This window comes from Miscanthus floridulus, chromosome 18 (assembly GCF_019320115.1).
Source record: "Miscanthus floridulus cultivar M001 chromosome 18, ASM1932011v1, whole genome shotgun sequence".
Lineage (NCBI taxonomy): Eukaryota > Viridiplantae > Streptophyta > Magnoliopsida > Poales > Poaceae > Miscanthus > Miscanthus floridulus.
In genome coordinates this window covers 1,600,160-1,624,518 of record NC_089597.1, presented here as the reverse complement: position 1 = coordinate 1,624,518, position 24,359 = coordinate 1,600,160, and the positions used below count along the sequence as shown (strand labels likewise).

Sequence of the window (24,359 nt, the reverse complement as noted above, 5' to 3'; positions counted from 1 at the left end):
TTTCCTATCGGTTGTATTAATTTACTAGCGGTTTACTATTTTTCTTGTCGGTGGGCATCGACCGGGAAATTGTGGGTCGCCAAGTCTTGAATTTTGCTTCTATCGGTAAATGACGACAGGAAAAAAAATATGTGTACCGACAGGGAATAAAATTTCCTGTTAGTGTTGAACAGCCAGAAAAATAAACTCGTACCGACAGGAAATATTGGTTTTTCTGTCGACCAAGCCGCGACAAGAGAATTATAGTTTTCCTGTCATCCTCTCCCGACAATATAATTATAACGTACCGACAGAAAATAATTGCAGTCACCGGGCCACAAAAGCACCTCATTTATTTATAATTTCATACGATATTCATGATAACAGTATAGGCACAAATATGACATCTGATTCTATAAGGTTTTCAAATAGAACACAAATATATTGCATCAATTTGTCATCATCCACATGCCATACATATAGATTAGATGCCATGGTTGGCATCAACAACCACAAATTAAGATGCCCATAGGTCTTGCATCCACAGCTACATAATTAAGATGTCCATAGGTCTTGCATCCGCAGCTACATAAATAATAATTTCACAAAAGCATCAACTAGTTGATTGTCTTTCCCAAAAACTGGCATCAACTTGTTGGCTGCACCTTTACTATCTTAAGGTTAGAAGTGGCAACTACCAACAGCTTCTACAAACACAAAATGGCATTATCTGTTTGTGATGACTCCCACCTTCATGCATGGTTTTGGTTAAGTGTTTCTAATGCAGCTCTGTATGCGGCATTGAGATTGTCTTCATCGTGGCCATATGTGGCATTGTCATCATTGGTCGATTTCAAGCCAGCATGAGAAGAACCAGTGGCCTATACATATATGAAGAGAAATATTAGTTAGATTGCTACAGGTACTAGTAGTAATCTTCCAGATGCTAACAACAGCCAGTAGGTAAACACATTTCAGATGGAAGCAAAGAGATTATTTGCCTTCAGCATGTACTACAAATTAGCCATACATAAACAAAAATGTATCACCAATTGTCCATCCCAAGGTGTACTTGTAGTTGTACCATAGATCTATCAAAGCATACACTCAGAACAAATCACTAATTTCAAATAATGCTCACAAAATTTATCATCAAGCAATATTACAGTCTTACAGAAGACGTCTTAAAAATGCTAATCTTATTGTTTCATTTAATATTTATTCATTCATAAGGAAAAAACATACAATTCCCATTTGTCATCAATGCCACTCAATATTAAAAAAATATGTGCTAATATCAAGTCATGTGAGAACAGAACACTGCTACCTATTTTTAGGGAATCAGATCTATGAAAATTAGGCAGTAAGTATAAGTGCATGATAACACATTGGTTCAAAAATTAGTTGAGATGAGAAATCTGGAGTGATATCAACTGAGTCCCGGTCCATGGGAACTGAACCAATGCAAATATCTACCTTACCATTAGTACTCAATTAATTCAATTTAAGTCCAGTAGCTATGCAAGAATCAAGATGAGGCCACTTCCTCACTGGTGGACTGCATGTTGCCATTTTGAATACCACATCAAAATTATAGCCATTTTATAGAAAAGATAATAAGTTAGGCTAGTTATACTCACAATTGCTTGCGCTGCTGCTACTGTTGCAAGTTGTGAGGATGCCTCTGGAATTTCTTGTCCTAGTCCTAAGCGTCGACAAAGTGCCTATAGTGAAGACATTAAATATTTCAGATTTTGAAAAATGGTTTGCCTGTAGAAAAAAACTATCAACACACATACTTACCATTGTCAGATCTATAGCAACTTTGCCTTGCTGCATCACACTATCCTTCTCTTTATGTAGCCTTGCATTTTCTCATCATAGTTCTGCATTTTGTTGGGCCAACACTTTCATTGAAACTGGATTTGATTGACTCACATTATTCTTCTTCACAGCTGCTCTGACATCAGCTGCCCTAACAGTGCCATATCCTATAGCAAAGCGCCCATGGGTGGACAAACCACCCGACATGTCGTACAACACCTTTGCATTCAACTCTTGCTCATGTTCTAGCCCTTGCTCTTGTTCCACCTCTTCCATATCCTCATGCTCTTCATGCTCCCCGTCGTCTTCATGTTCTTCATGCTCTTGTGTAACCCTCTTAACCCCTGCTATATAGTCATCCTACAAGCAATTCCAAGTAATCATGTTGTGATGCTACTAGGATACTAGCTTAATCTAAAAACAAGAAATTTAATTGTCCTTTAATTATATATATATATATATATATATATATATATATATATATATATATATATATATATATATATATATATATATATATATATATATATATATCAAGCCAAGAATGGAGTGAAAACACTGCTGGTATTTTAATCACTCTTGTTTCAGGGTCTAGACCATTTTAAGCAAATTGCATCCTAAAAATAACTTACCTAGACTCTCTATGCAAATTAGAATGTAGCACAAAATAAGATGTAACCTCTATATTACTAATATGTCATTGTTGATATACTATTTACAGATTAGAGTTCGAATGTCAGGAAAATTGCAGTTAATAGAAAACAGGTTGCAGCCACAGCTACTTGCACATTTCCACGGGATAGGGAGATCCTTGAAGAAGCTTATGAGCAGCAGCCATACTGTCTTACTGACATTCTAGTTCTAGTAATCTTGTCTTACTGAATGTAAGCACATAGCCATAAGCCAACTTGATCATAAAAAGTGAACAAAATTGAAGTCTATCACTAGTAGCCATAACCATGACAAACAAATAAGCACTTCAAGCATTGCTGACAGTGAGACTGTGGAACAACCAAATATTTAAAAGTGGCATGCTTTCATGTTACATGAAGAGACAAACAGGATACAACTGTAACTTTAAGGTTAAAGTTTAGCTTCATTTCTAAAACAAACTTAGTAGATATCAGGTACAATACCTTTTTACACACATGGCTAACACATAGAACACGTGAACAATGCACAGGAGAAGCTCAACAGAAATCACTAGTCATGTATCCATTTCAGGCTATCATGGTTGGATTTCAAGATCTAAAATTTTGTAGAAACTAAACGATTAATGTATGTTTTCATAGCCAGACTTAGATTTACATACCATGCATTATTGTGCTTTGTTGCTGTTGATCGGACCACAATTACCACTGCTATCCACATTTTTCATGCCAGATTTCATTGCAGCAAATGCATTAATAGGGGTTCCCTTATGTTGTCCAAACCTATGTGCCTACAAATACAAATAGTTAATGAGCAGCATCAAAATAGACATGTTTACATTTGTATGCAAATATTAAGTCAAAGATACACATACACATAACATACTAGAACTTGTTATGTCTCTGTGAAGGGTCTAGACCGTCCATGGTTTTGAGCAATATCATCAGAACTGAAGCGACATTCCTGTCCTATCTTTCGTTTTGTCTTGAACTCCTCTGAGCACCAATAGTGACATAGAACCAGCCACACAGTGTCATTGAACCAATCTAGCCTGACCACCTTGTATTGTTCATATTCAAGCTCAATTGTGCGGGCTAGTGTATCATCTAAACTTTCACCCCTTTTTCTGTAGTATGCCTTTACACAATCCACACGGGCTTGATACATGATGTCCCTCACCTTTTTCTTCAAATAGTTGTCAAGAACACGATCCGCCTTTGCTTGATCTTCTTCGTTAACTTGGAACAACCGCTGCATGTGTACCAAGAAATTTCAGTTAATAATATGAAATGGAAATATGCTCTCTACGTTTATATGACAAAAGAAACATGAATTGTGAAGACTGGTTAAGAAATCCAAGTTCTTATCTACAATGTATTAACAGTAGAATGAAGTCCAACATAGTTGTGACACATGAAAATGAACCTAACTAACAAAAAACATGCCTCTTACCCAAAATTCATAGAGCACACGTTCCCCATTTGCCATGCCTTCTTTATTCACACTACCCAGAAAATAATCAGGCCAGTCTAGAGCTGGCCACTCCCTGATCAGTACACCATCCTCATCCTTTTCTTGAAGCAAACCTGGGTACTCTCTCTTGAGAATGACACCAAGTTGAGTAGTGTATCTATAAGGGGGCTTGCAGTTGTAGTTGACATAACCAAATTGCCTGTACATAAATGACAGATGCTTTTATAAATAACTAAAAATGGAACCTAACAGTATGAATTAGTTGGTAATTTACTCACGAGTCACCACTTGGATAAAGAGCCACCCGGCCAGATGGTGGAACTAGTTTTAATTTGGTTCTAGTCCCCGGCTTCCTTCCTTGTTTTTAAGGAGGCTCTACTTCGGGAGGGGCAGCAGGTCTAGTCCTTTGTGAGGATCCATTAGTAGTGGTTGTTCCTTGAGATGCACTTGTTTGGGTGGCTGTTTCTTGAGAAGCACCCATTTCAGATCCATGCCTCCTAGGAAGATGATTTTTACGTGCATGACAGATTCCATGAGCCATCTGCATAGGAACGATGAGTTAGAATATTGTATTCAATAGTACACATCAGCTAAATAGAACTGAACAAATGCATAGGAACGATGAGTTAGAATATTGTATTCTATAACACCAAGCTGTAGCTACATAACACCAAATTCAGATTTAATATCACCAAGTTTAGATTACAGAGCAGCATCTTTACTAAGTTCTTTGGCACACAATTGCCGATAGAAGTAACTAAGCTCAGCCAAAGAGCGCCATACATTATCTGGTAGAAACCCACGGAACACAACAGGAAGCAATCTTTTAATAAAGATGTGGTAGTCGTGACTTTTTAGGCCAAGAATCCTCTTATGTTGCAAGTCCACACCACGCCTAATGTTGGTTGCATATGCATCAAGAAACTTCAATTCTTTGAACCATTGGAGAATGATTGGCTTGTCATCTTTGTTAATGCAGAATGGAGCTCTAGGCCTATCCCACTTCCCATTGTTCTTTTGGACCAGATGGAACGAAGGTCGGTTACAAATCATAGCTAAATCTAGCCTAGCTTTTTACATTATCTTTGGTCTTACTACCTATGTCAAAGCATGTGTTCCATATGGCTTCACTCACATTCTTTTCATTGTGCATCACATCAATATTATATGGAAAAAGTAACTTAGAGAAATATGGAAGCTGCCTAAAGCAAAGTACATGTGTCCAATTGTGCAATTTACCAAAGGTGTCGTCACCTGCAAATCTGGTCACGTTGGCCTGGAGTTCCTCCCCTGTCAACCTCCTAGGTGGCTCATCCAACACCCTTGTGTTCTTACAAAATGCATTAGCTTGTTTCCTAAACACATGATCCATAGGCAAGAAGCGCATATGATAGTCAAACCAACAAGCCTTATGACCATTACGGAGTTGGAAACCTAGGCAACCATATCCACATGGGCATGACAATCTACCATGGGTGCTCCATCCAGCGAAGTCTCCATATGCCATGAAGTCATGTACAGACCAATGGTATGTTGCCTTCATTTTGAAGCTACGTTCTATGGAAGCATCGATTGTGTCAACCCCTTCCCACAGTGTTTTAAATTCATCAACTAAGGGCTGTATTAGAATGTTCAAGTTTTTACCAAGATGCTTAGGGCCAGGAACAACAAGGGCAAGAAATATATACTCTAACCTTAAGAGTGTTCCAGGAGGTAGATTTAATGGCGTCACAAAGACTGGCCAGCATGAGTACGGGGCAGCATCTCTACTAAATGGTGTGAAAACCATCAGTTGCTACAGCAAGCCGCACATTTTTTCTATCCCTTGCAAACTTTGGAAAGTCTTCATCAAATTGCTGCCAAGCTTCTCCATCACAAGGGTGCACCATCTTCCCAGACGTTGATGGACTAGGTGCCCTCATTAGCTTGGCTGTATCCACATACACATACAACCTTTGCAGCCTCTCTATGATGGGTAGGTACCGCAGAACTTTGCGTGGAACCTTTGTTCGGCAGCCTTCCTCATACCGGTTGGCACCACAAACATCACATATCTCTTTACTTGCGTCATCTTTGTAGAAGAGCATGCAATTGTTATAACAAACATCAATTTTCACATACGGCATGCCAAGACCATGTAGTAGTTTCCTTGATTGGTAGAAGTCATTAGGTAAATTAGAATCTAAAGGAAGAAGTTCATGTATTATGCCTATGATATCATCATATTCAGCAATTGACATGTTGTGTCGTGACTTTATGGCAAGCAAGTGAGCCACAACAGATAACCTAGAGTGTGTGGTCTTCTCATGCACCAACTCACTTGCACTACCAACCATCCTATAAAAAGCTGTGGCAAATGGTATTGGTTGCTCATCTACTATAGGTGGATTGTCCCCAGCTAGATCAATCATCATTTGATCCATTCGATCAACCTCATCAAAACCCTCCCATTTGCTATGCTATTACCTTCATCATGCCCAATATGAGTCTCCCCATGCTCCGTCCATGTTTCATAGCCTTCCCTAAAACCATGCTTGCACAAGTGCATCTCTATAGTATCCCTTTTGAGGCTGAAATAGTTTCGGCACATGGCACAAAGACACTTGATGGTGTCATTTGTAGCTACCTCTATATTGGAAAATGCATGGTCCAAGAATTGAGTGGTTTGATTAATCCATTCACTAGAGGGCGCTTTACCACGCTGCCAGCCACTATACATCCAAGTGTGGTGTGACATATTAACTAGCTGTATTTGAAAGATTAAAATTAGTAGGCATCACATTGTTTTTATGTTGTAGTGTTTTAGAAAAAATAGGACAAACACACAAAGTAACAAGCAGATCCATAGAGCACCTCAATCAAAGCACACAATATCAAATTTAACCAAGCACATCACTGTTCTACTGATTTTTTGACACATTAACTAACCATCAACAAAAATATTCATCTATTAAGATTAAAAAAGAGTGAACTAAAGCTACCTGCTTCTCCATACACTCTGTGTAACCCTCAAAACATAGTGCTGAAACCCTAGTTCATTTCCATCGATACCTCAAACATGTTGCAGATCATATAAATTGTACATTTTACTTATTCAATAGGCCAATTAACTGTAGCAAAACGATAAAGAAACAATGCTTACCCTTTGAGGTGGAAGTAGCAAAATCTGAGTCGATGTAACAGGCTGCTCCGGCTCCTTCACTGCGGGCTATTTTGGCTCCTTTGTAGTGTTTCTCCTCCACCTAGGGCTCCATCACGGGCTCCTCTGACTGCAGATTCATGGTCACAGACACCTTCACGGGCAGATCTGGGGATCAGGGTTATGGGTTTCAGCGAGTTGGTCATGGAATTGAGGATCCCATGAACACAGCAGTAGTAGAGACCGAAGAAGAGGATAATACCTCAAATGTAGCGGTAGGGGTGCGAACCGCCGCCTTGGGTCGGAACGAGGGCGTTTGGGGCGGACAGCGGCACGAGGAGAGGGGCGGCGTACGGGCGGCGCGTGTACGTGAGAGAAGCTGGCGGCGCGGAAGGGAAGACGCGAGCTCGCGAACTGGAGCCACGGCCTCACGGGGTCACAAACCCCTCAAGATGCGGGCATGGCTATATCTCTTGGGAGTTTTTTATTTTTTTAAGTAGCCTGAGTCACTGGGTCACGTACGAGCTATGGACTCTGTAAAAAAACGTACGAGCTGTGAGCCTCTTTTTTTCCTTTTGGCGCTGGAGGCTAGACCGGATTCCTTTTGGGTTTTCGCTTGGCGCCGGATGTTCGGACTGGCGGCAAATTTTGGCGCGTTGATTTTTTTCTCATAAATTTCCTATGTGTTAGAAAAATACCGACAGAAAAAATTTGTACCCGACAGAAAATATATAATTTTTCCTGTGTGTACCAAAAATACCAACAGGATATTTATAATTTTTCTGTTAGTGATAAAAACCGACAGGATATTTACAATTTTTCTGTCAGTTTTCTAATTTTCGTGTCGTTTTTCTCTACCCGACAGGATAAAATTATTTTTTTTGTCGGTTACGTTTCTACCGACAGGGAATTTTAACTTTCCAGCAGTGACACCTCAACAAACAGTTTGCGGAAGAGTTAGCAGCTAAAACCAAGAGTAAAAGAGTGCAAATTGGTAGTTTTAGTAGGATGCTCGGATTTATGCTGCCGCCTACATGTCTAGGAACATTTTATGTACCTACTCAGAGATGACTATCACTGTAGAGGCATAGTTTCGAAGCAGTGGCACGTGGAACACGACAATTGCAACATCACGCAACAAGCTCGTTACACAACGAGGAAGCTAGATGGACAAGACAACAATAAGAAACCCAAAATAAAATAAACACATTAATAAAACAAATATATAAAAACAATAGTATTCCTATAATATATAATATGCCATCAGTGTTGCACGGCAATGGCATGACACCGCCTAGATACCTGACGTGTATCCATGACAAGGGAGTGAAATAACCAGCCGAACCGCTAGTGTCTCCCTCGGTCCCTCTGCTAGTGAATGCAACCGTCAAGTGGCACCGCATTGTTTCAATAAGGTAGCATTTGGTTTTGGGGTGGGACAGCATTTTAGTATTTGCTTCGGGAACATTCTCATATGGGTATATATATTTTCTCTATGGTTCAGGGACACTCCGGACAAAGTCATCCTGAGGATGGCTGTGTTCTCTCTAGCTAGATGTGGGACAATTTCATTATCCAAAAATCAAGGGGATAAACTCGTTTATGCAGCCCATGCAAATTAAACTCCAAACCGAACGGTGTCGCAGGTCAGGCCTAGTGTAAGGTAAACCGAACGGTGTCGCAGGTCAGGCCTAGTGTAAGGTACAACCGCATGGATTTTTTTAGATGTGCCACCCGAGTTTGGACAGTTCTCTCCTTATCTTTATGTTTTCTATTGTTTCAAAGTATCTTAGGCTCCTTTTAAAAAAGGGGAAAAAGAAAAAAAAATAGCATAAGCCCACACATACGGATGGCTACGGTGTGTTAGCTAGAAAGTAAACATGAAGGTATATATGGGCTTGTTTAGATCCATCATCCATGAGAACAAAAAATTAGCTAGGTGGCTAGGTTAAAAAAATAGCTAGCCAATAGCTAATACTCTGTAACTGCTAATTTTTAGCGGTATGCTGTTTGGATCCACCTGCTAATAGATAATTAGATAGTGAGATGAAGGTATATATAACTATTATTAGTATATATTAGCAACTTCAAACCTGCTAATGAAACTAATTATTACTGGCCCTTCAACTAATAATTGGCAAGTTATTAGCAGGTATGTTTGATCCACTAGTACTAATTTTGGCTGCTAATTTTAGTGCTAATGAATCCGAATAGACCCATATTTAATTTCCAGCGAGTGCCCCTGGCCTCGAGGTATGAGTTAGCGAGCATTTTGCTTGGTTTCACAGGAGACGGGCTTCGAGTCGCCTGAAATAGCAAGGAAAGGCTCGCTCACCCAAACGAAACGTGGCAAAGCTTGCTCAGAAACTGAACACGCCTTAGAAACGTTCACGAGCACTCGTCATGAGAAACACAACGCAACACCAACACAGTTGCAAATCGCAGTCGTGCTCCAACGAGGAGCTGACAATTTCTCCACGAGAAACCTCTCATCCAGGGCTTCGTACCAAGATCACTCGATCGCAGCCGTTGGCCCTGCATCAGACGGCCTCCGCCATGCTCCATCGCCCCACCCAATCATCGACGCACACTTGTCGCCGCGCCGCGTCTCCTCCCTGCGTGTATTTAACCCGCAGCCGAGCCCCCCAGCCCACTCCTCCCACGCACTCCGCAATTCCGCTTCCGCATCACGCAGACAAGCAAAGCTAGCTAGCGACCAACCCACCGCCCGCGAGCTCAGATTCCCCTCGCCTCGCGCACCGTCCCGTTCGGTCGGTCCAGCCCCGCAGCCCAGCGAGTGCCTGCCAGCAGCAGCCAGCCATGTGCGGCGGCGCCATCCTGTCGGACATCATCCCGCCGCCGCGGCGGGTCACGGCGGGCCACCTCTGGCCGGAGAGCAAGAAGCCGAGGAGGGCCGCCGGAGCCGGCAGGAGGAGGGCCCCCGTGGAGGAGGAGGCGGAGGAGGACTTCGAGGCCGACTTCGAGGTGTTCGAGGTGGAGTCCGGCGAGTCGGAGCTCGAGTCCGATGAGGCCAAGCCCTTCGCCGCCCCCAGGAGCGCGCTCGCTAGAGGTATTCGACTGGGTTCGTCGCCGATTTCTTATGTCTTAACTATGCACTGTATACTTCGGTAGGTAGTTGGGAATTTTGGGCCACTGGTTTGGGGGTTCGTACCATTGTTTGGGCTTGTTTGTGATTTCGGAGGTAGATTTGGGTTCGTAGGTAGGTTGTTGCTTGGATCTGGGAGAGGTGACGAGCTAAATTCGCATAGATGATAGTTTACTCCGATTGCTTCGAAAAGCCGTAGCTGCTGTACTTTACTATTTCTTCTATAGGAATTTCGTTTCTGCATTTTTTTTCATCCGGTTCTTGATTAATGCAGTGAGACCTTTGTTGCCATGAATGATTGCTGTTATTAGATCATTAGATCAGCACAACGTACCTAATCATTTCCTCTAACGTACCTGTTGCTAATCATGGGTCTCGTGAATTTTTAGCTTTAGTCCCAATATTTTCCCCTTAGTCACGCATGTGTTGGTGTACTTCAAGGAATCTGTCCAGATTGCATCGGATCTATGGTTCTTTCATGATGTTGGCATTGAATTGTGGCCGTTCATGTTCGAATTTACCTTGTGACCGAGGGAAAAGAGGGACAATCGTGTGTTCCAATCTGGCTATACAGCAGCTTGATATGTCTGAACGAAGATTGGGAGTATTGTTCTGTTTATTTATTTATCTATTTTTCATTCTGAATATTCATTTGTTGGCCAGTCTAGTAGAATTTGTATGTTCATGTGCATCATTAATGCTTCAATTCTAAGTCTATACTATGGTATAGTAGCACACTTTCAATCTATTTCATGGCCACAGCTGATGTCTTGTGTTGATCTCCTTCCTTGCTTTAGATGGATTGAACACCGGTGCAGCTGGTGTTGATGGCCCTGCTGCAAATTCAGTTAAAAGGAAGAGGAAGAACCAGTTTAGGGGTATCCGCCGGCGCCCATGGGGTAAATGGGCTGCTGAGATCAGAGATCCTCGCAAAGGCGTTCGTGTCTGGCTTGGTACTTTCAACTCTCCCGAAGAAGCTGCCAGAGCTTATGATGCTGAGGCACGCAGGATCCGTGGCAAGAAGGCTAAAGTCAATTTCCCAGATGAGGTTTCGGCGATTTCTCAGAAGCACCGTGCTGGGCCTACCTCTCTGAAAGTGCCTGAGATGGACGTTGAAGAGAAACCGATTATCAAGATGGCAGTCAACAACATGACCAACTCAAATGCATATCACTACCCTGTTGTCGGCCACAACATGCCTGAGCCATTTATGCATACTCAAAACATGTCATTTGCTCCTTTGGTGAATTCTGCCGCCCCCGTTCAGGAACCTTTCATGAACCTGTCTTCAGACCAAGGTAGCAACTCCTTCAGTTGCTCAGACTTCAGCCTCGAGAATGACACCAGGACCCCTGACATAACGTCGGTAGTTGGTGGTGAGTCTGCATTCGTCCAGAACGCCGATCCTGCTGTGGTGCCTCCTGTGATGGGGAATGCTAGTGTTGATCTCACAGAGTTGGACCCATATATGAATTTCCTGATGGAAAGTGGTTCAGAGGACTCACTCAACACCCTTTTGAGCTGTGATGGATCCCAGGATGTGGTTAGCAACATGGACCTTTGGAGCTTTGATGACATGCCCATGTCTGCTGGTTTCTACTGAGGTTGAGGCCCAGCGACAGGTGCTTGTACATAGGAACAAAGGGTAAGCATGTGTAGTAATAGAGATTGGCTCTTTCTGATACTTGCAATTTCCATTCCTTTAATTCTTTCTTCTCTCCCTGTGTTTCAGGAATAATGTTCTGGAGATGAAGAAACGCCTGTGTGGCGTGCCTGCAGGCGTGCAGTAGCTGTGGTATTAGTATATGCTTAGATGTTCAGTCAGTTTCTTAAGTACCCATTGGCGCTGGACATGTACCTTATTTTTAGTTTGACTATGTATCCGTGACAACAACTATGTGTCTGCAATTTTTATCTTCCTGCCTTTACTTCAAATGGCTTTGAACATTGCGAGTTTGTAGCCAATATATGTGTACTATGTGCTTGGTTTGCTATTAGTCTAGTTCATCCTTCGCTGCAATGTGAATAGGCTTTTGTGGGCATGCATGTGCGCGTAGCACGTCTATGGAAAAGCATTCCATCGAAATAGATGAATAACAATCAAATTTCTTCATAATGGATGAATAACAATCAATTTTTCTTTTTGGGGAAGTCAGTTTCTTGATGCATGCATATGGTCTAGGATGGCACAACAATATATACCTATAATTAAATCCATATTACGAGTTCTACCCATTTATTACCAATAATAATTGTTTTACAAAGGAGCATGGAGCATGGGCTAAAAGTGGATGTGTACCAGGAACTCCAAACTAGCCATTACCCATTTGTTTTCGAGTGCAAAAAAGTGGTCGTGTATCATGAACTCCAAATTTCTGGCCCACACACCAAGGCGGATTTTAGGTGTACACGGCTCATGGGCACAATGTTTTGTTGGATGTTGAAGAACCCTAGTACCCAACGGTTGCCGCAGCTGCCATCATGAAACCTTACGCCTTGCGTGGGCTAGCAAACTTAGACACATGACTCTACGGGAAAAAAAAACAGCAGAACAGAACATGTTAGAATTTCATTTCTAAATAGGAGACATTGTTCTAATTTATTTTCATTGTACAATGTTTTTTTACGAGCAAAGAGAGAATTTTATTAGCTAGTCACAAACAAATTACAATCGGCACGTAGGAAGGACCAGACGCACATAGGCAATTTGTACAATGTTTTTGTGAAGACATCAAATGTGTGTACCATTGTGATGTGCAGCTAGAGTACGAGAGAGGAGCCTGTGAGGAATGAGAATGTTGCACTGTCGCAGGCTTCCGATGGCGATTCCGACGAGGCGTGCGATTTCATTTCAATGGTCGGCACCGTCGCGAAGGACTTTCCCTTTCCGTTCTTGCTTTCTGAACGCGAGAGGAGGGCGGCAGGGCGCCTGGGCGGTGTTTCGTTTGCTCGCAGCAGAGCAGGAGGTAGAACCGGAGAATCGCAACTGGCAAGCGCGGATCCAGAGACGCACGATGCACCACCCACGGTGCTACCTGCCCGTGCCGTCCGCCTGTTTGGTTGGGCTTGGGCCCGTCAAACATGAGTACGTGACTGCTGCCTGTTGGGTGGGCCGTATGTGTCATGTGCAGATGGGCCGCCGCTGACATGGTGGTGCATGTATTTAGGCAGTTAGGCCAATAGAGTGCACAAATTTTCTCAAAAAAATAAAAAAAAATAGAGTGCACAAATGTGAAAAATTATTTTATAATCACCAGACGTGCTATCGTCCGGACGTCCGATATAGACGCTAGTGTTTGGATTGGTGCCCGCACAGGGAGCGAGCGAGCGCCTAGCGCGATGGGCTCGCAAGCGAGCGCATTAGCAGTGGGAGTACGCCGCCTCATACGTCAGCCGCTTCCCACGCGCATCCCATGTGCAACACCCCGATCTACTTTTGAAACAGTTGTAACATACAAAAAGAAAACAGATGAAACACTTAAACAAGCGCCTAAAACACTTACGGAAACGCCTGAAAAACATTTGAAAACCATTGCAAATATACATAACATCCAGATGAAACACTTGCAAACATACGTATGAAACACCTGAAAAACACTTGAAACATATGTTTACAACATGCATGTATATGCAACATCCATATCTACTTTTTCAACATCCAGATAAAACACTTGCAACATACGTCTGGAACGATAAAACATAGAATATACACTTGAAACATACATATGTAGCCATTACAACATGTGCAATATCTAGATCTACTTTTACAACATCGATATACAACACTTGCAACATACCTCTAATATCTGAAATACTTGAAGCATACTCTTGCAACATGCGGTTTTCACCCTTCTTTTTCCCGTAGGACACAACACAGAGTGGGAGAACGCCCAATTCTAGCAAGCTGGCGGGCGAGGATGGTGGCACGGCCTGGTAGCGGGCAGCTGTGCCGGCGCCTGGCCTGGGCCCGGCTTGCGACGGCCACCTCTCCTGGCTACCTGACCATACGCGGCGTCCGGCGTCTGCGTGGCTGCTACTGGTGATCATGGGCAGGGCCGTGAGGGAGGAGGATGTAGTGATGGAGGGCGGACATCGGCGAAGGAGAATGGCGAGCATGGCGTCGCCAGTTACAAACGCCCCGCCCCAGTGCCGCGTTGGGAAGAAAAGTAGCGGTGTGGAAGAGAAATATGTCAGATAAAGACTGTTAAGCCGTTTATATGTGCCGGATCAAATTAAAATAGCGCCAAACCGTCGGAACGCCAGTTTTTTCCCATGGTGCGAGTGCACTCGGCAAGGAATACATGGTTTCGCCCCTGTTAGAAACCTTACCCAAACGAACATCAGATGGTCGCATTGTATGTACTACTGTAGCGAATCAGCATGCCTTCCCACCGTTGACCGTTCAGAATGTTGATTATTTCACATTTGTCTAAATACAAATCTAGAATCGGATAGAAAAGAAACATACAAAACGAATTCGAATATATCGATTTAGCGTTCTTATTAAAATTGGATGCAAATACCGAAATACAGATATTAATATCATGCGTTTTAGATATTTAGACATCCAAATTCATCCCTAACTACCAGGCTGGCCTGCTTTGAGTCAAGGATCTTCAATTAAATATCTATATTATTTTATCAAACAAGTACTAATTATATTATATATGTTGAAGACTTTCAAGTTCCGATCAAATCTATAAATCTAGATATAATGTGCAATTATATCTTTAATTTTCTATTTATTATACAGACAAAATTAGTACTATATGAAACACTAGGCTTTATATGTTGTAATAAAGGACAAATCTATTATCTTAGTATTTGGTCAATAAAAAGAGGGTCCATATTAAATCTCCAGGTCTAGAAATTACTACATTAATTGAAGAAAATAAAATCCAAATTTCAGTGGACATCTAATAAATTGCCCACTACTATCATTAGCCAAAATTTGTCCAAAATACCCTCTTGCCTATTCTGTTATTACCTAATGTACCATCATTATCATTAAGAAAAACATAAAACCAATAAAAAAAGAAATAATAACATGAAGCCAACCACATACTAAATTTAAGGTAGTAATCCAAATAATATGATACTCCTCTATAATAAAAGACAAACGTTCCTGAGTTTTTTTTAGAAAAAGAATAAAGACATACTAGTAAATAAAGCAAAGAATAATATAAATCTAATATAAGAGCATAATGATCTATCTATATATTGTGAAAAAGATAGAAGCGCTCATGAGCGTATAATATAAATCTAATATAAGAGCATAATGATCTATCTATATATTGTGAAAAAGATAGAAGCGCTCATGAGCGTTTACTTGAGTTTTTTTTTTGGCATGTTTGTTACTGCACTATATAAATGCACGAGTATTTTTATCTCTCCTATTATAAGGCACCGGTATAATTACTAGTTTTATTATATACCTTTAAAATTCTAAATATCCCGACGGTACTCATATGATCCTAATCCCATATGAGGTCTTATTTGATACATGTGTATCCACCTTAATCCATGTGTGTTGGAGTAGAATGAAATAAAATTTAGTTCAATTTTACTCTAATCCGCTTCAACGCTGCACGTGCATCCAAACATAGGTCTGACATGGGATCTCATCCCTTATTCCCATTCCCGTTAGCTGAAGGTGTCAAAGAAAGGGAAAGGGATTGATTGACGCATGCGCTGATGCAGGCCAACCCGTTTAATCATCGATGAACTCATGGCTCGCGAGAAGCCCCGTAATCAACACTTTTTTAGCCAGGTCTACAACGTCACTGCTCTCGCCACCCTCTCCGTCGGCCGCTAACCCATTATAAATCGTTGCATCCCGGCGATACCCGACAGCCTGCTTGCCGAGCTTGCATCGAGGAGAGTTCGGGGACCGGCCGGTGCGGAAGGAATCGACAGTAGGTGAGTCTTTTTTCCTCCCCTCCCCTGTACTGCCCGCCTCGATTCAAAAAGGGCAACGATTTCACTGCGATAAGTTTATTTAGCATAGGCTATCTGAAATTTCCCCTGCTTCTGTTAGAGCCGATTATTTCGATTTACTGACTTGGCACGAATTGATCCTGCAGTTCAGTTCAAATGGCTGCTGAGTCAGAGAACGGCAACTGCAATGCTTGGGCAGCGAGAGATCCTTCTGGAGTTCTCTCACCATACAAGTTTAACCGCAGGTGACTTCCCCCTCCTGATTTGGTGAAATTGCATCATTTTTTATCACTCTGTGTCTTCTTGCTATGCTAGACGCCTACTAACCTATTTCTTTGGGATATTTATGGACCGTATTGTTTCCATGCCTGTTTCATAGCTGTTTTCAAACTAGCATGTCTAGTGTGGAGCAACTAGCCAACTAGTGCAGCTATTTCTGCTCGTGGTCTGTCAAACTAAATTATGAAATTGATGCTTACAATGGGGCATTGAGTGAGCATTTTAGGTCTGATGGGATTAGCAGAAATTTGAGTGCAAACAGCAACGTGCTTGTCTCTCTGTTCAGCTAGCCTATTGGTTTCATTTTCATAACGTCTTCTTATGAGAGCTACTATATGTATAATAATTTTCAGAGCAGTGCAAAGCAGCGATGTTGCGCTGAAGATCATATACTGTGGAGTCTGTTATGCTGACGTTAGTTGGACACGGAACATGAACAATGATTCAAAATATCCTTCGGTTCCTGGGTAAGCGCGTTTTCAGATCAATAGATTGAATCCTTCAGAGGAAACAAAACATCACAGTCGAAACATCATATTTGTCAATGGTATTAATTTGTGCAGGCATGAGATAGCTGGAGTTGTAACTCAGGTTGGTGCAGATGTCAAAGGCTTTAAAGTGGCTGACCATGTAGGTGTTGGAACATATGTGAACTCATGCCGAGATTGTGAGCACTGCAATAGCTCTCTAGAGAACCACTGCCCAAAAGTAGTTTATACTTTCAATCGCATTGATACAGATGGAACTGTCACCAAGGGGGGTTACTCCACTCACATTGTAGTCCATGAAAGGTATGGCAGTACTGTTTTACTTGGCTGTTCAAACAAGAATTTTTTTTATATTGATAAAAGCTAGTATAGGGATGAAAACAGGTTCCACTGTAATTTCATTTGCCTATTTGATCACACTGTGTCCTATTCAAGATGCTATGTAATTTCTTATGAGAGTGAGTAAAATTTGGGTCATTGTTATCCTTTCATTTTCATCAAAATCAATACATTATGAAATAATAATATATAGGTCCATATAAGTCACTATTGACACCATGATGCTGGTTCAATAAAGCTTGTCAGATAAGTAATCACATTTTCTGTTGATAAATTAAAACTTTAGGTATTGCTTCCAAATACCCGATGGCTACCCTTTGGCAAAGGCAGCGCCTCTTCTATGTGCTGGAATAACTGTGTATACTCCAATGAAGCGACACAACATGAACCAACCTGGAAAGTCACTTGGGGTCATTGGACTCGGTGGTCTGGGTCACATGGCTGTGAAATTTGGTAAAGCCTTTGGTCTTAAGGTCACAGTTTTCAGTACAAGTGAATCAAAGAGAGATGAAGCCATCAACCTCCTTGGAGCAGATAATTTTGTTATATCATCAGACACACAGCAGATGGAGGTACTAACCTGCACATTGCATAATTTCAACATACCTAGACACCTAGTACTTGTACTTTATCTGTTTCAAAATATGAGACGTTTTATTTTTGTCCTAAGTCAAAATTCTCTATTTTTGACAAAGTTAATAGAAAAATGCACGAGTATCTATAGCACAAAAATTATTTCATTAAATCTACTGTGAAATGTGTCTTTATGGTGCATTTATTTGGTATTGTAAATGTTAATATATTTTTCTATAAACTTGGTCAAAATTTGAGAAAATTGACTTAGGACAAAATTAAAACATCTTAAATTTTGAAATGGAGGGAATATACCCTGTTTGCCTTCTTGATAATATGACACCATCTTTTGGTGGGGTTCTTTTTATTTCTTCATTGTATTACCAAAGATCAAGCACATCACACCATCTGTTTGCCTATTCTTTTTGCTGGCTTTACGCTACAGCACGCTGCGGCTGGCTTGTTTCTTAACTGCGATGAACCGTATTTACTACTTTCGTTTTGCAACAGCAGCCAGCAGTGCAGCCAGCCGAAGAGGCCCACTATCTTTCTCATTGTTTTGCTATTTGACTTTAAAGTTTCAGGCAGCCAGTTCTGTATATGACCATGGATAGTTTTCTTATGCTGAGAATAAAGATAACAGCTAAGTAATGTTTGTTCTGCTTTACCTGAAAACTGATCGTGAATATATGATCTCTTGCTTTTGCAGTCCCTGAAAAACTCCCTGCACTTCATAGTTGATACCGCTTCTGGTGACCATCCGTTTGATCCATATCTCTCTCTCCTTAAGGTTGGTGGTGTGATGACACTAGTGGGCGGCGGCAGTGAGATCAAAATGCATCCTGCAAGCCTTAATCTTGGTAATTCTCTGTTTTGACACTGTACTGAAAAAACATGGTAACAGAAATAAATTATTTAAATTTAACCTGAACTGCTTTTTTAGGTGCGCGGACCTTGTCGGGTAGTCTTGTTGGAGGTACAAAAGACATCCAAGAAATGGTTAACTTCTGTGCAGCGAACAAAATCTATCCAGAGATTGAGATCATTAAGATAGATTATATCAATGAGGCTTTGGCGAGGCTTGTTAATCGAGATGTGAAATACCGCTTTGTAATTGACATCGAGAACTCTTTCAAGTAGCATGCTGGTTCACATGGTCTCGTCTTTCTGTTAGTGTACAAGAGCAATCACAAATGTGAGTCATGTCAAATAAACTTGATGTAATGCTGCAACTCATTTACAATTCTAGTCATGTGTTAATTTCATTATTGTAATATTTAGGCAAAATATTCGGTGCAAACCACATCTTCGGTGCAATCGTGAAAACCCTTTGCAAAACCATACTTAGGATTTTTTTTAAAAACTTGAAACTATGCACACCAATAGTGCATCTATAGATGTGCACTGTCACAAAATTTGAGATTCAAACTCGATTTGCAAAAATTCATATAAAAATAACAAATTTCATTCGCATCTGGATTTTTGTCCTCTAGTGCATATGCGAATGAAATTTGTAAATGCGAATGAAATTTGTTATTTTCATATGAATTTTTGCAAATCGAGTTTGAATCTCAAATTTTGTGACAGTGCACATCTATAGATGCACTATTGGTGTGCATAGTTTCAAATTTTTTAAAAACTCCTGAGTACGGTTTTAATGGGGTTTTCACGGATTGTATCGAAGATGTGGTTTCCACTGAATATTTTACCGTAATATTTATGCCTTCTCTTTTTTTTTCTGTTTTTTTACTCAATAAAACCGGCTGACAATAGAGGTTGAATATAAAATGATACAAGAAACAGGGAAAAGGTGAGCTTTCACCGAAGCCGTTCCTTCTCGCGGATGGCTTAGATGCAATGATTGCTTATCTTGCAGCAGCAGCAGTGACGGTACTCGAGGTCGAGGCTACCTATCCTGATATGGATGGATTCACATTGGTTTGGTATGGAATCGAATCTAGATAGCATTATTTACCATATTTTATTTCGAATCTGAATACAGATACAAAATGGATATCCCAAATTTAGTTTCGCATTCGGATATGTACTATGTTTTTAAGATAGTGTATTTTTTTGGGAACATTTTTAAGATAGCGTAGATAACACATATAAACAAATATTTCTATTATAATCAAATGTACAAAAAATCAACAAAGGGTTAGATAAAATGTTTCAATACACATAATATTCATCTATAATAAAATAAAGTACTTAAAATTAATATGTAGTCATATTAAAGTTAATTAAACTTAACCTTTATATATCGTTAATTATAATATTATAATTATCATAAATATAAGTTTTAAAATTATCATAAATTAAAATTACCCTTTATGATCAGCCTAATTAGTCATAGAGATAACTTTTAAATAGTTTAGAAGAGTTATATTATTTAGATGGTACTTTGTTCTTCACATACGGATAGTGTCAAATATTTCACATTTTTTAATATGAATTTGAAATTGGATAGAGAAGAAGCATAGAAAGCGAATTCGAATACATCCATTTAGCATCCATATTAAATCGGATGAATACTTTTGACGTCCAGATCTATCCCTAACTACCGGGCTACAATGCGGGGTCTGCTTTGAGTCAAGGGTATTCAATTGAATATCCATTTTTTTTATCAAACAATTAGTACTTATATTATAATGTTGAACACTTTCAAGTTATGATTAGATCTATAAATCCAGATATAATGTTCAATTATATGTTAATTTTCTATTTATTATAAAATAAAATTAGTACAATATGAAACACTAAAATTTATGTTGTAAGAAAAAAAATCTATTATCTTACTATTTGGCCAATCAAAAGAGGATCCACGTTAAGGGGGTGTTTGGCAGGGCTCTTCGTGAGAGGCTCCTCTGGAGGAGCTTTATGACTCCTCCAAAACGGTCCCGGCTCCTATGTTTTTAAAAACGGCTCCTGCAGGCAAAACATTTAGGTAGGGCTCCTCCGGATAAGCCAGAGCCGAAGCCAGGAGCCCCGCCAAACACAAGCGTTCACGAGGGTTTACTTGAGGATTTTTTTTTTGCCATGTCTGTTACACTATAAAAATGTACAAGTACTTTTATCTCTCCTGTTACAAGGCACGGGTCTAATTACTAGTTTTTTTACCTTATTTGAATATCCCGACGGTATCCTGATCTCATTCCTATAGCTGAAGGCGTCAAAGAAAGGGAAAGGGTTTGACGCGTGCGCTCAATCGCTGATGGGCCCTCGGGGGCCCAGCCCGTCCAATCAGCGATGAACTCATGGCTGGCGAGAAGCCCCGTAACTCCGTAGGCCGGAACCCTCTCCAATCCAATCCATCCACCGGTCAGCCGTCAGCGGGACATGATACGGCCTCCGCCCTTCCAAGCAACTGCATCTTCTTCCCTTTACGCTCACTCGCCGTCGGCGGCTACCTGCATCCCGGCGACAGCCGGCAGCCTGCTTGCCGCGCTTGCATCGAGGAGACTTCGGGGACCGGCCGGTGCGGAAGGAATCGACACGGAGGTGAGTCTTTTTTTTTCCCTCCCCTCCCCTGCCCTGTACTGCCCGCCTCGATTCGACTCCCAAGGGTCAACGATTTCACTGCGATGACTTTGTTTAGCATAGGCTATCTGAAATCCCCCCTGCTTCTGTTAGAGCCGAGTCTTTCGATTTACTGACTTGGCACGAATTCATTCTGCAGTTCAGTTCAAATGGCTGCTGAATCAGAGAACGGCAACTGCGATGCTTGGGCAGCGAGAGATCCTTCTGGAGTTCTCTCACCATACAGCTTTAACCGCAGGTGGCTTCCCCCTCTCCTGATTTGGAGAAAAGTTGCGTCATGTTTAGCACTCTGAATACTGTCTTCTTGCTATGCTAGACCTATTTCTTTGGGATATGTATGGACCGTATTGTTTCCATGCCTTTCTATGCAGGTTACGTTTTGTTTTCAGTGTGTTTGGTACCTGTTATCAAATGAGCACTTCCAGTGTGGAACAAGTAGTGCAGCTATTTCTGCTCGTGGTCTATCAAACGAAATCATGAAACTGATGCTTACGATGGGCATTGGGTGAACATTTTAGATCTGATGGGATTGCAGAATTTTGTTTAACGTAAATGGGCAGGATCTGCCGTTTATTAAAAAATAGGGGAAGCGGCCTAAGCCAACAATTATACAAATTGATTACAGAAATTTGAGTACAAATAACAACGTGCTTGTCTTTTTGTTCAGCTAGCTTATTGGTTTCATTTTTGATAACTTCTTCTTATGAGAGCTACTATGTGTATAATAATTTTCAGAGCAGTGCAAAGCAGCGATGTTGCGCTGAAGATCATATACTGTGGAGTCTGTTATGCTGACGTTGTCTGGACACGGAATATGCACCATGATTCAAAATATCCTGTGGTTCCTGGGTAAGCGTTTTCAGAACAATACATTGAACCCCTCTAGAGGAAACAAAACATCATAGTCAGGAGTGCCGATTAAGTGTTGCCCGTTGTCCAAAATGGTGTCTGTATTATATATTTGTCAATGATATTATTCATTGGTGCAGGCATGAGATAGCTGGAGTTGTAACTCAGGTTGGTGCAGATGTCAAAGGCTTTAAAGTGGCTGACCATGTAGGTGTTGGAACATATGTGAACTCATGCCGGGATTGTGAGCACTGCAATAGCTCTCTAGAGAACCACTGCCCAAAAGGAGTTTATACTTTCAATGGCATTGATACAGATGGAACTGTCACCAAGGGGGGTTACTCCACTCACATTGTAGTCCATGAAAGGTATGGCAGTACTGTTTTACTTGGCTGTTCAAACAAAAAAAAAATTTATATTGATAAAAGGTAGTATAGGGATGAAAACAGGTTCCACTGTAATTTCATTTGCCTATTTGATCACACTGTGTCGTATTCAAGATGCTATGTACTTCCTTATGAGAGTAAAATCTGGGTCATTGCTGTCCATCAATTTTCATCACAGTCAATACATGATCAAAGAATAATATATGGGTCCATATAAGTCATTATTGACACCTTGATGCAGATTCGATACAACCTGTCAGATAAGGAATCACATTTTCTGTTGATTAATTTGAACTTTAGGTATTGCTTCCAAATACCCGATGGCTATCCTTTGGCGAAGGCAGCACCTCTTCTGTGTGCTGGAATAACTGTGTATACTCCAATGATGCGACACAACATAAACCAACCTGGAAAGTCACTTGGGGTCATTGGACTCGGTGGTCTCGGTCACATGGCAGTGAAATTTGGTAAAGCATTTGGTCTTAAGGTCACAGTTTTGAGTACAAGTGAATCAAAGAGACATGAAGCCATCAGCCTCCTTGGTGCCGATAATTTTGTTATATCATCAGACACACAACAGATGGAGGTACTGCCCTGGATATTGCATAATCTGAACGTACCTAGGTACCTCGTACTTCATCTCTTCCAAAATATGAGATGTTTTATCTTTGTCGTAAGTCTAAAAACTCTATCTTTGACCTAGTTTATAGAAAAAAGCACTAGTATCTACTACACCAAATTTATTCTATTGAATCTACTGTGGAATGTGTTTGGTATTGTAGATGCCAATATATTTTTCTATAAACCTGGTCAAAGCTAGAGAAAATTGACTTAGGATAAAACTAAAACATCTTACATTTTGAAAGGGATTGCCTTCTTGATAATATGACACCCCTTTTGGTGGGGTTCTTTTTATATTGCCAAAGATACAAGCACATCACATTGTTTTCACATGGAAGGAACAGATAGCAGATCACTATCTTTCTCATTATTTTGCTACTTGACTTTAAAGTTCCAGGCAGACAGTTCTGTATATGACATTGGATAGTTTTCTTATGCTGAGAATAAAGATATGTTGCTAAGTGATGTTTGTTCTGCTTTACGTGAAAACTGACCGTGAATATATGATCTCTTGCTTTTGCAGTCCCTGAAAAACTCCCTGCACTTCATAGTTGACACCGCTTCTGGTGACCATCCATTTGATCCATATCTCTCTCTCCTTAAGGTTGGTGGTGTGATGGCAATAGTGGGCTTTCCAAGTGAGATAAAAATGCATCCTGCAAGCCTTAATCGTGGTAATTCTCTGTTCTGACACTCTACTAAAAAGAAACGTGGTATTAGAAGCTAAATTATTCAGATTTAACCTGAACTGTTTTTTAGGTGCGCGGACCTTGTCTGGTAGTGTTACTGGAGGTACAAAAGACATCCAAGAAATGGTTAACTTCTGTGCAGCGAACAAAATCTATCCAGAGATTGAGGTCATTAAGATAGATTATATCAATGAGGCTCTCACGAGGCTTGTTAATCGAGATGTGAAATACCGCTTTGTAATCGACATCGAGAACTCTTTCAAGTAGCATGCTGGTTTACATGCTCTCAATCTTTCTGTTAATAGACTAGAGCAAACACAAATGTGAAAGTCATGTCAAATAAACTTGATGTAATCCTGCAGCTTTTACGATGCTAGTCAAAACCCTGTGGCATAGGCGTCAAATAGCAAATGTAAGCATCCATAATTGGACAGCAAGGGGAAATAAGTATATTGTGATGTGATGATAAAGTCGCTCTATGAATAA

At 40.8% G+C, this 24,359-nt stretch overlaps 4 protein-coding genes across 5 annotated transcripts; 3 read left to right on the top strand and 1 right to left on the bottom strand.

Moving 5' to 3' along the window:
• Positions 1 to 492: 492 nt before the first annotated feature.
• On the bottom strand, positions 493 to 2,079 carry LOC136520261 (uncharacterized). The gene is given in 3 exon segments (XM_066513714.1): positions 493 to 860; positions 1,620 to 1,703; positions 1,783 to 2,079. Coding segments are annotated over 3 exon segments (510 nt in total). The 3' UTR covers positions 493 to 731.
• Positions 2,080 to 9,724: 7,645 nt separating this feature from the next.
• LOC136519992 (ethylene-responsive transcription factor 1-like) lies at positions 9,725 to 12,169 on the top strand. Its single transcript, XM_066513393.1, has 3 exons — positions 9,725 to 10,136; positions 10,970 to 11,817; positions 11,905 to 12,169. Exons 1-2 carry the CDS (start codon positions 9,887 to 9,889, stop codon positions 11,773 to 11,775), a joined length of 1,056 nt encoding a protein of 351 aa, XP_066369490.1. The 5' UTR covers positions 9,725 to 9,886; the 3' UTR covers positions 11,776 to 11,817; positions 11,905 to 12,169.
• Positions 12,170 to 15,935: 3,766 nt separating this feature from the next.
• LOC136520647 (probable cinnamyl alcohol dehydrogenase 1) lies at positions 15,936 to 19,053 on the top strand. The gene is made up of 7 exons (XM_066514228.1): positions 15,936 to 16,091; positions 16,256 to 16,354; positions 16,742 to 16,855; positions 16,952 to 17,179; positions 17,502 to 17,787; positions 18,498 to 18,648; positions 18,732 to 19,053. The coding sequence occupies exons 2-7, from the start codon at positions 16,266 to 16,268 to the stop codon at positions 18,926 to 18,928; spliced, it is 1,065 nt and encodes a 354-aa protein (XP_066370325.1). The 5' UTR covers positions 15,936 to 16,091; positions 16,256 to 16,265; the 3' UTR covers positions 18,929 to 19,053.
• A 1,977-nt stretch (positions 19,054 to 21,030) lies between these two features.
• On the top strand, positions 21,031 to 24,343 carry LOC136520646 (probable cinnamyl alcohol dehydrogenase 1). 2 transcript variants are annotated; one of them, XM_066514226.1, is made up of 7 exons: positions 21,031 to 21,289; positions 21,473 to 21,566; positions 22,064 to 22,177; positions 22,318 to 22,545; positions 22,864 to 23,149; positions 23,708 to 23,858; positions 23,944 to 24,343. In XM_066514226.1, exons 1-7 carry the CDS (start codon positions 21,046 to 21,048, stop codon positions 24,138 to 24,140), a joined length of 1,314 nt encoding a protein of 437 aa, XP_066370323.1. In that variant the 5' UTR covers positions 21,031 to 21,045; the 3' UTR covers positions 24,141 to 24,343. The 2 variants fall into 2 exon arrangements, with proteins under 2 accessions (XP_066370323.1, XP_066370324.1); XM_066514227.1 differs by having other exon boundaries at positions 21,144 to 21,289; positions 21,468 to 21,566.
• The last annotated feature ends 16 nt before the right edge of the window (positions 24,344 to 24,359 follow it).

Bases quoted from the DNA above. Each gene is read 5' to 3' on its own strand.
- LOC136520646 (XM_066514226.1), top strand. From the start codon at position 21,046: ATGGCTGGCGAGAAGCCCCGTAACTCCGTAGGCCGGAACCCTCTCCAA. The intron at 21,290-21,472 runs GTGAGTCTTTTT...TCTGCAGTTCAG, and splicing joins CGGAAGGAATCGACACGGAG to TTCAAATGGCTGCTGAATCA. The intron at 23,859-23,943 runs GTAATTCTCTGT...ACTGTTTTTTAG, and splicing joins TCCTGCAAGCCTTAATCGTG to GTGCGCGGACCTTGTCTGGT.
- LOC136520647 (XM_066514228.1), top strand. From the start codon at position 16,266: ATGGCTGCTGAGTCAGAGAACGGCAACTGCAATGCTTGGGCAGCGAGA. The intron at 16,355-16,741 runs GTGACTTCCCCC...AATAATTTTCAG, and splicing joins CCATACAAGTTTAACCGCAG to AGCAGTGCAAAGCAGCGATG. The intron at 16,856-16,951 runs GTAAGCGCGTTT...TAATTTGTGCAG, and splicing joins AAATATCCTTCGGTTCCTGG to GCATGAGATAGCTGGAGTTG.
- LOC136519992 (XM_066513393.1), top strand. From the start codon at position 9,887: ATGTGCGGCGGCGCCATCCTGTCGGACATCATCCCGCCGCCGCGGCGG. The intron at 10,137-10,969 runs GTATTCGACTGG...TCCTTGCTTTAG, and splicing joins CAGGAGCGCGCTCGCTAGAG to ATGGATTGAACACCGGTGCA.